This window comes from Nicotiana sylvestris, chromosome 10 (genome assembly GCF_000393655.2).
Source record: "Nicotiana sylvestris chromosome 10, ASM39365v2, whole genome shotgun sequence".
NCBI lineage: Eukaryota > Viridiplantae > Streptophyta > Magnoliopsida > Solanales > Solanaceae > Nicotiana > Nicotiana sylvestris.
The window spans coordinates 79,313,553-79,324,580 of NC_091066.1; the positions used below are offsets into that span (position 1 = coordinate 79,313,553).

General features: G+C 33.9%; 2 protein-coding genes across 4 annotated transcripts; one reads left to right on the plus strand and one right to left on the minus strand.

Moving 5' to 3' along the window:
- The first annotated feature begins 1,336 nt into the window (after positions 1–1,336).
- On the plus strand, positions 1,337–5,795 carry LOC104239443 (catalase isozyme 1). Its single transcript, XM_009794070.2, has 8 exons — positions 1,337–1,469; positions 2,746–2,842; positions 3,570–3,847; positions 3,954–4,730; positions 4,822–4,911; positions 5,010–5,077; positions 5,167–5,260; positions 5,350–5,795. The coding sequence occupies exons 1-8, from the start codon at positions 1,455–1,457 to the stop codon at positions 5,407–5,409; spliced, it is 1,479 nt and encodes a 492-aa protein (XP_009792372.1). The 5' UTR covers positions 1,337–1,454; the 3' UTR covers positions 5,410–5,795.
- Positions 5,796–6,003: 208 nt separating this feature from the next.
- LOC104239444 (probable serine/threonine-protein kinase PIX13) lies at positions 6,004–9,314 on the minus strand. Of its 3 annotated transcripts, none has more exons than XM_009794073.2 (6): positions 9,056–9,314; positions 8,514–8,863; positions 8,275–8,410; positions 8,022–8,161; positions 7,781–7,904; positions 6,004–6,604 (listed from the first exon to the last, which is right to left on the minus strand). In XM_009794073.2, the coding sequence occupies exons 1-6, from the start codon at positions 9,123–9,125 to the stop codon at positions 6,153–6,155; spliced, it is 1,272 nt and encodes a 423-aa protein (XP_009792375.1). In that variant the 5' UTR covers positions 9,126–9,314; the 3' UTR covers positions 6,004–6,152. The 3 variants fall into 3 exon arrangements, with proteins under 3 accessions (XP_009792375.1, XP_009792374.1, XP_009792373.1); XM_009794072.2 differs by having other exon boundaries at positions 8,022–8,158; positions 8,514–8,890; positions 9,056–9,227; XM_009794071.2 differs by having other exon boundaries at positions 8,514–8,890; positions 9,056–9,227.
- Positions 9,315–11,028: the final 1,714 nt, after the last annotated feature.

The following is an 11,028-nucleotide window of genomic DNA, read 5'->3' on the forward strand; positions in this document are numbered from 1 at the left end:
CATCTACAAATCGGTGTTAAAAGGTAACAGAAAATGAACAATATGTGACGGCATTTAGCTAAATTTGTAAGTTGGTCAAATTAATTTATAAATACTTTTTAGCTTTTTTTACGCATTTGACAAACACCAAAAGTGCTTATGGATTCTCACAAATAATAGAGAAATGTGTTGTTTTTCTATACGAATTCTTTTTACACTCTCTAAGCTTTTTTTTTACGTACAACCTTAATCAAATATTAATTATTACATATACATTTATCTCAAATTAATTTATACTTGTTGAAAACATTCTGGTCCAATCAATTTAGAATTAAAACTAAATTGACACACAAAATAGTGTGTATTTAAATCAATTTTGGAATTTAAAATCTTGCAATAATTAGCTTCTTATTAGTACAAACACAACTCTATCATTTTAACATAAAAGTGCTTATCAACGTTTTTTACCAAATATTTTAACTTCTTTTATAAGTTTCAACACGTATATCTAAACACGTTACAACTTATTTATAAAATAACCTTTAGCACATAAAATTACTTTTCAACACTTAATACTTATCAACTAATTTCAATCAGCTAAGCCAAACAGGCTCTAAGTCTCCAATAAAAATTAAATTTTATCCAATATTTTCCAATCAGATTCTCTTCATTCTCAATTAAAATACACTACATATTCTAGAAGAATACATATATACACAGTACATTACAAAAGAAATGAATATGTAGAACCGTAGAAGTGTACAATGTGACAAGAGTATAAGGTTTTAACCTAGCTAGCTAGAAGCTCCTAAAGAAATTACCATCATCAAAATAGTAGCTAAACACATTAATAGTCAACTAGATAATGATTCTGGTCGCCAAAATTGACTAAGTTTCTTCTTTCTTTCTTTTTTTTTTTCTTTTTTTTTTGGGTATTCGTCTAGTTCACGTACGAATTCAGAATTAAAGTTTTTAGATTTTCTTAGTGACATCAGGTTAGTATATAATTATAAATGGGTTTACAATCAAACATTTATAAAAATTTAGTAGATTTCTTAATACATATATCATCTGAGCAAAAATTCTTGAATTCACATGAACATAAACGATGAACATGTAACTTATAAACTAGGTCCACCCTGCACATACTATCTATCTTTTTTTAATCAGGAAATAGAATGTAAAATGCTATATATTAGTGTGCTGTAGTTTTATTATTAGCTGACAACTATTATTTGTACAAAATCTTATCCATTTGAACAGTATCATCAATTATTGAGAAATATAATTTCGTTTGAATGAACATATACCAAAAATATATTTACATGATGAGGTCTTTACGTGTATCAACATTTTACCTAAATGCCCTCCACAGCTTATAAATAAGTTGCTGTTTCTCCCTCTCACCACACTCCAACCAAAAGATTTATATCGATCTCTGCTCCTCTCTCTCCTCTCGTTTAATTTCGATCAGTATGGATCTCTCTAAGGTATATCAATATTTTGAATACAAAGCAATTTGATCTTGCTTTATTTAACACCTTTTATTGATCCTTTGTTTTCTTAGTTCTTGTGTTATTTGATTAATTGGTATTATCATTTGGATACATAAATCTTTGGTAATTAAAAGCTTTTCCATTTTGTAGTTTAAACACCTGATTAAGGTGTCTCTTATCTTTGTTGAAGTTTTGTAATGCATAATTAAATACTCATATATTTCAAATACATAATTAAGTTCAATATGGAAAAATCTACTGATTTCCAAACTTTAACTTGCAAATAATAACATCAGTGCCTGCTGAGTGAAGTCACGCGCCAGACACCCTCTAATTACTCATTCGAACAACTTTGGAAAAAGCCATTTAAAATAGTATTTTGGACAAAGACTGCGAAAAATATACATATTCTAATTTTTCATTTTGTAAAAAATTTATGCGTATCTTATATGTGAAAATAGGATTTTTTAAAGAAAAACAAATCCTCAAATTTCTTCAAAAGAAATTTCTAAGACAAACATCACCGACACATTTTGATAAATTAACTTTTCATGTAAAATTGTCACGTATTCTCACGCCCTCACGTGCTCATGGCTAAATCAGCCCTAAAGAGAGAAAAAAAAGCAACTAATTAAATAAACTGTCTGTAGCTGTCGGAAAGCCTCCGACATTTGATCGGCTCACTTCGCCGCCGATCTTTCCAGTTGAAGACAAAACGTAAAATACCCTTCTTTGGGCTGAGAAAAGGCGGCGTCCAAAATTATACTTGTGTACAAAGGCAGAAGCGGATCTATGTGTAGTATTGAAAGGTCACGTAAACTTCGCCAGAAATCTTATAAACACAAAGCATTTAGGGACACTAAGTGAGCAAAATAATGGTTGCACGTCATATTAAAATTCTGAGTCCGCCTCTAAATCTTGAAAGCGCCACTAGAAACGCCATAGACAAGGCCATGACGGGTCTAGGCTTTTGAATCTTTGTCTATGTCGATAAATAACTTGGAACAGATCGATGGAATTGGGTCTGAGCTGCGCTGATTTCTCCACTTCCTTTACAGCAAGTAAATTATATTTCAGTGAGCAGAAACCAAATATATATGCTATATTAATGCTTCATAATATAAACTATAGTCAACTTATATAATTGCTTACATCGGACTTATATATAGCCGATCATTCTAACTAGTGGGATAGTAATTTATTTCTATGGATATTGTTTTTATTATAGTTTATGTTGGATTTGATTGGAAATTAATTAATTATGATGCAGTTTCGACCATCAAGCGCATATGATTCCCCTTTCTTGACAACAAATGCTGGTGGTCCTGTCTACAACAACGTTTCTTCCTTGACTGTTGGACCTAGAGGCATTTATCTTTTTAATCATTTTTTTTCTTTTCTAAACTATATATTCCTGTTAATTAAGGTTTCTACTTAAAGTGTGAAATGCAACTTTTTAATGATCCAAATAAAGTACTGTATAGATCTGATTTTAGAACAAGCGATATATGAGTTGCTTTATAGTACTACTGTTTCCATGTGTTCATCAATATAATATTCACAAGATAAAACTATATCTTGTTAGAAATACCTCTACTTTTAATACATCAACATGTCTTTTACATGCGATGGTTGCTTTTTACGGGTTAAACTCATGGAAATTTTTGTCTTAAGACATGGTTTGTTTAATTTGATACTCCATAATAATGGTCAACATAGAAAATGTAAGAGAATTATGGGAAAACTTAGTTGTTTTATAGATGAAAAATGATAGAATTAGGCAATAATACATGATGGAAAGTAATAGATCATATCTTTTCACACTCTAATATTCTTAAATAATCTTATGTTTCAGCCCTGAATAAAGTTTAAGTTAATACTTCATATTTTCCATTCAAGAGAAATCCTGTTTTAAAAATTTATGTTTTTATGAGATCAACACAAAATAGGATCCGTTATCTTGATGTTCTAAAGTGATTCTAGTAAGATTTTGAAAATACTAGTAGATACCCTAATGCTCTTAGATCTATATATTTTGCAGCTAAACTTGAACATGTTGGCTGAATTTGTAAATTTCTTATATATTTTTGGCAGGGCCTGTTCTTCTTGAGGATTATCACTTAATAGAGAAGCTCGCGACTTTTGATCGTGAGCGGATACCTGAGCGTGTTGTTCATGCTAGAGGTGCCAGTGCAAAAGGTTTCTTTGAAGTCACTCATGATATTTCTCATCTTACCTGTGCTGATTTTCTCCGAGCGCCTGGGGTTCAAACACCTGTTATTTGCCGTTTCTCTACTGTCGTCCATGAGCGTGGAAGCCCCGAGTCCCTTAGGGACATTCGTGGTTTTGCTGTCAAATTTTACACCAGAGAGGTAATTTGCCTCATCACATGAACTTACTGCTTTCTTGGAATGTATTTGTTCAATTGTATTTTCTTAATTTACTTGTGTATATATCTTACTTGTTTTTATGAATCAGGGTAACTTTGATCTGGTTGGAAACAACGTCCCCGTCTTCTTTAATCGTGATGCAAAATCGTTCCCTGACACGATTCGTGCACTGAAACCAAATCCAAAGTCACACATTCAGGAATACTGGAGGATCCTTGATTTCTTCTCTTTCCTTCCGGAGAGTTTGCATACTTTTGCCTGGTTTTTCGATGATGTTTGTCTCCCGACAGATTACAGACACATGGAAGGTTATGGTGTTCACGCCTATCAATTAATCAACAAGGCTGGGAAAGCACATTATGTGAAGTTTCACTGGAAACCAACTTGTGGTGTCAAGTGCATGTCGGAGGAAGAAGCTATTAGGGTCGGAGGTACAAATCATAGCCACGCCACCAAGGATCTCTACGATTCGATTGCTGCTGGAAACTATCCCGAGTGGAAACTTTTTATCCAAATTATGGACACTGAGGATGTAGACAAATTCGACTTTGATCCTCTTGATGTAACCAAGACCTGGCCTGAGGATATCTTGCCATTGATGCCAGTTGGACGATTGGTACTTAACAGGAATATCGATAACTTCTTTGCTGAGAACGAGCAGCTCGCGTTTAACCCTGGCCATATTGTCCCTGGTCTTTACTATTCGGAGGACAAGCTTCTCCAGACTAGGATATTCGCGTATGCTGATACTCAGAGACACCGTATTGGACCAAACTATATGCAGCTTCCTGTTAATGCTCCCAAGTGTGCTCATCACAATAATCACCGCGATGGTGCCATGAACTTCATGCATCGCGATGAAGAGGTATACTAATGTTTTTGAAAATCATTGATTGTACAAGGCTAATTGCAACTTCATATTTGTACTCTTCTGATGTTTTGAATTTATGTTGCAGGTGGATTATTTGCCCTCAAGGTTCGATCCTTGTCGTCATGCTGAACAGTACCCAATTCCTTCTCGTGTCTTGACAGGAAGGCGTGAAATGGTGAGGCCCTCTTTACTTATTGTTCATCATAATCAGTACAGAGTTGTATTCTTAAATGAGTTTAATTTTCACTCACGTATATATTATTGGTATTTTAGTGTGTCATTGAGAAAGAGAACAACTTCAAGCAGGCAGGAGAAAGATACAGATCCTGGGAACCTGACAGGTAATTTGGTTGTTCTATAACATTAATATCGCCGATTCTTCCTTCTCTCAAGAACCTGCGGGTTATTGAGTATCCTTGTACTATTTCAGGCAAGACAGATATGTTAGCAAATGGGTTGAGCATTTATCCGATCCACGAGTCACTTATGAGATACGCAGTATATGGATATCATACCTGTCTCAGGTTTGAGTTTTTCTTCTTTTCGAATGATTCTTTATCCTTACATTAAGAGCGGGAAACAAAAACTAATCTTTTGCGCGGATGCATTGCAGGCTGACAAGTCTTGTGGTCAGAAGGTCGCTTCTCGTCTCACTTTAAAGCCTACAATGTGATGAAGCTAAGATGAAAACACTACTGGGAAAACGTCTCAAGTTGCAGTTTGAAGGAGTACTAAACCAAGAAAAGCATTACGTTTGTGTGTTTTTGCTATAAAGTGTACTGTTTCGTTTTATGTTCTGTTTGTACCAAACTTTGATATCTTGTGTTTACTATGACACAATATATGTTGCACTTGAATAAGGTACAGATGTATGTTCAAGTACTGTGGTCATCTTCTTTCTATTTTACCTTGTTTCACACTTTTTAAGCTTTTGTGCCAAAATTATGTCATACTTGCTCATTTTGGTGCTTGAAGTATACCCTCAATTCTATAATGCCACTGGTATTGTAGTTTTATTGACATGTTAATAAGAAGAGCTGCTACTCTGTCTTCCGTTCAGTATTACTTTTCTATCCATTAGATCTTCCTTAATTAAGATTGCCTTACATAGAGAAGTGAGGTTGAGCAATGAGTGCTTGACAATAATTTTTTCCCAAAGGAAAACTTGTTTTATTTGTTTTCTCTCATGTAATAAAAAGGCAAACATGACCCTCAAGTAATAAAAGGCAAGAGTAACTTAAAGGGCAAATCATGAGGAGAAAAATGAAGATAATGCTAACCTACTATAACGATGTTCTTTAGAAATATATATTTATATGTTTGTTACAAAGGAGTAGTGCTTCAGCCAACTCTGTATCTTTTGACTTACATTCTGAATCTGTTTCTTTTGAAAAGTTAAATGCTCTAATTTGAGCTTCAATAGCTTCGATTGATAGGTGAATGGTGCGCGTTGCTACCAATTACAGTACCGCTACCAGTTTTCTTAACGTGGAGAGGCGAACGCTGTGGGTGGCGCCGATGTTGTTGGGAATGGGTGGCATTGCATTCTCTAGGTTCCTTCTTGATGGTGTTAATTTTTTCCAAAGACTCCAAAACTTGTTCAATGGAAGGTCTAGTTTTAGGATCAGGCATAAGACATTGAAGTACTAGTTGTGCTATTTCAAATGCAGCCTTTGTAGGGTACTCTCCCTCTAGCCTTGGGTCCATTAATTTCCTTAGCTTCTTCTTGTCTGGTAATAACGGTTTGGCCCAGTCCACTAGATTTTGTTCTCCATTGGGCCGGTTCAGGTCCAGTACCCGGAGGCCCGTTAAGATCTCCAGCAATACAACACCAAAACCATACACATCACTCTTCACGTATAAATGTCCTGTTCCAAATAAAGTAGCACAAGGTTAACGACTGTTTGAATATTTATCGCAGATATGTTGAGCTTAGGTTGTATTAATACGTTCTATTATTATTTTCTATTTGGGGCTAAAATTGGTCTTCGTCATGTAGCATCCAGGAAAAAGAGAAAAAGAGAAAAGAGAAGGAAACATCTTGGTAGAAATGACACCACTTTTTAGCCTATTGTTTAAAATATATTTACAGTTTACAATGTATTTAAAAATTAGTCAATTTTGCTCAAACTCCAAGACACGGCGTCCTAGAGTTTAAACCTCAATATTCAAATTTCAGGACATCGTGTCGTAAAGTTCGAATCTTATGTCCTGAACTTTAAATTAGTAGTTCAAAAAATCAGGACACTTAGTCCTGAATTTTAAATTAGCGGCTCAAAAATTTAAGACACTAAGTCCAGAATTTCCAAATTCAGGATACTTAGAGCCTGTTTGGCCAAGCTTCTTTTTGGCCAAAAGTGCTTTTGTTTGGCCAAAAAATTGAGGTGTTTGTCCAAGCTTTTGGAAGGAAAAAAGTGCTTTTGAGGAGAAGCAGAAAAAAGTAGCTCTCTCCAAAAGCACTTTTTTGAGAAGCACTTTTGAGAAAAATATACTTAGAAACAGTTTTTTAAAGCTTGGTCAAACACAAATTGCTGCTCAGAAGTACTTTTCAAACTAATTAGCCAAACACAAACTGCTTCTCACCAAAAGTACTTTTGAAAAAAGCACTTCTCAAAATAAACTGATTTTTGTAGCTTAGCCAGACGGGCTATTAGTCCTGAAGTGAATTAGCTAATCTTTAAATATGTTGTAAATTATGAATATACTTTAATTAGGAGGCTTAAAAGTGACTATTGCTACACTTCGCCCGACACCAATTACATTTTAAAGTAAATGATCCTACAAGATTTCCTGTTTATTTATTGATCTCTAGTATTAAGTTACGCCTATTTGTTGTGGAAAAGGTTATTAACTAAACAACACTTGTAATGAGTCATAAAATCAATCTTCTCAGAGCTTGTTGATTTAGCCCCATTTTCTAATTCTTTTTCTTTTATGAAGAAGGGGCGGTTCGAAACTTCGAATCATGCACTTAAGTATTATTGTTGTAAATACTAGGCAATTTGACAACAAAGGGGTAGAAGAAGTAGGAGGGTGAAAATTACCAGAGGCCATGTACTCCGGAGCTGCATAGCCATAAGTACCAACAACTCCTGTAGTTACATGTGAGTTGCCATTTGCAGGACCCAACTTAGCCAATCCAAAATCAGAAAGCTTGGCATTATAATCCTGCCCCAAGTAAATATGCATGGAACAATTAATCTCTTTGTTAATTACACAGTATAATTCGTAAATTAATACTAAGTTACCATTGAACTTTTAAACAAATCAGAGAAAAGAAATTACCCCATCCAATAAAATATTGGCAGCTTTAAAATCACGGTAAATGACTTGCTTCTCTGTTGTGTGCAAAAAAGCTAGACCTCGAGCTGCTCCTATTACTATCTTAAGTCTGGTGTCCCATGAAAGTGTTTCTGCACCCTCTTCTAGTATTCCAACAATAATATTTGTGTCAATATTTTAGATTATATATTTATTCTTTTAATTATCAATATTCAATAAATATTATGTGAAGGAAAAAATATATAGAGGTTCTTACTTCTGAAAAGGTGATTTTCTAAACTTCCTTTTTGCATGTATTCATATACAAGCAGGAATTGTTTCTCTTCCCAGCAATATCCGATTAATTTTACTAGATTTGGGTGACTAAATTTTCCCAGAAATTTTACCTCTGCCTGCAAACATAATCATAGAAACGCGTTCAATTACTATAACATTTGCACTGTCGATATATATAATCATGTTTTTACCGTCGGTATATATAACTTAAATTTTTACCTGCCATTCTTTGAGACCTTGCAGGCTATCTGCATTAGATTTTTTAACAGCAACTGCAATTCCGATGCCCACTTTGGAAGGAGCTAATGTCTTGTCATCAACCCAACCTTTGAAAACTCTACCAAATCCTCCTTCCCCCAATATTGTATCTGGTCTAAAATTTCTCGTTGCGCTTTTCAATTCCACAAAACTGTACATTTTCAAATTGGGTGTTATTATTTTCCCACTTATTGCCACTTCCTCTTTTCCAGCACCACCGCCACCGCCACCGCCACCGCCACCGTTCGTGGTTCGCTCGGCATGAACCACCTTGGCGTTATTGATGAGACAAGTACTGGGTTTCTTGAATGCTGGCATAATAAAATTTGAATCAAGGGCTGAAAATATACACAGAAAAGTTATATACATCGACGATGTGAATTGTTTTTACACTATCATATCACTAAAAGTTTATATGTTTTCTAACAACTAGGCAGCAGAAATATGAATTGTTTTGATAGAATCTGCTGAATTGCAAAACCAAAATAATGGTACATATATACCTGCAGGAGGGTTAGAAAGCTTAATAGTGGTAGAAAGATTATCTGCAGGCTTTAGACAGCAGTTTCCCATTTCTCCTTAATTTCCTGCCTGCTCTATGAGTATATATTGCTATTTTGAGAGATGTAGTGTGTCACAGGGTACTAATAAAAATGCTTGTGGTAACAGCTTATATATTTCCACTTTTCTGGGGAAGAAGAGAAGAAAACGTGTATCCCAATTTTTATAATATGAGACACGTCCTTTGCACTCATTATTCACACTTCACAACAAGCAGTAGAGACGTATTTTATATTCACGGTTCACACCTTCTCACATAGAACGAGTGACCAATTATTGAATTAAAAAACCATGGTACATCTGATGCTTATATTAAATTTATTATTTTAAATTCATAAATTAATGTGAGAATATACATTAAATTACTACTTTAATTTAGTAATAAGAATATATCTAAAAATATATACTACCATATTATTGGGTCGGTGTAAACATAAGTATTAACCCATCTGCGCTCTACATGGATTTCTGGTCTGTCTAAAGTTGACATTGCTTGATTGATCTATTGATTTTGTTATCATCGATACGACAAAAACGAGAAATAACAAACCCAACATGTGATAATTGTGATAAATTATTGTGTCCTGTTAGAGTAAAAATTTGTATATTTTCGTAATATTCTGCTATTAATTTTCTACTTCTGTTTCCTCCCCCTCCTTGGCTCTTTCCTTTTTTTTTTTAACTCCTAATTAAGTAGTAGTATTATTTTGAACTTTCAGAAACCACTATGTTTGAGTGGTTATTAGCTAGTTGTAGCTGTCATTTACTATATTACTTACTATAACTATATTTTTAGATTTTTTAGAGTGTATTCGATGTATTTAAGCTACTGTATTCATGAATACAGTAGCATTTCTTGGCGTGAATCAAGGGATTACAGCTAGACAGATTTTTGTATTCGAGTGTATTCGACTGTATTCATGGAGGGATTACAACTGGACAGATTATTGTATTCGACTGTATTCATGGCGTGAAATAGAGGATTACACTATTTTTAAACGGAAAGTGAATCAATTAACATAATAGACTCCTAATATAACTCAACAAACTCAATTATAACACACAAATTTTGTATTTCCAGTTATAAAAAAGATTCTCAACAGAAAAACACCCTAAAAAACATAGCAATCTTCAGATAGAAAAATTATATAATACATCTGAATACATAAATTATATTAATTAGAAAAAACATATGAATACATTCATGGAATATAGTGATACAGTAAATACAATGAAACACATAGAATACAACGGGATATATTGATATAATAAAGAAAAAGACAATGAATACAATGAAATAAATAGAATACAACGAGATACATTGAAATACAATGATAAAAAAGGCAATGAATACAATGAAATACAACGAGATATATTGAATATATTAACGGAAAATTCAAGTTGCTAGCCCCAACTCTGTCGTCTTTGTTCAATAAAAAAATAATATTAGCTACGAAATTTTCAACCATTAAAATACAAAGGACTTTTGTTTGAGTAATAAAAGCATATTATATTGCATACTTAAGTAATAGGATCCATATTACAACCCATATTGACTGCATGGGGCACCCGAGTCCCTGTTTCTACTGGAGTGACATTACTAGTCATATTTTGATTTCCTAGAGATTTTAGCAAGTACTAGTCGATAGTTGCTTAACAAAATACTTGTCCATACACAAGTCTTTATCACAAAGATCTTTCACAAAAATAGGTGGTTCAGCAAAAAGCTTAGTTTCTCCTGGCTTGTAGCATTTCTTTTCTTTGGTTTTTACATCCTTGGCTAGAGCATCTGCTACGGCATTCCCTTGTCTGAAACTATGCCTGAGCAGGAGGCCCTTCTTCTGGTGCATTAACAATCTGCAAGATTCAATAAGATTCGTTAGGGTTGCACGACCATTGTTGATTGCATGAATTA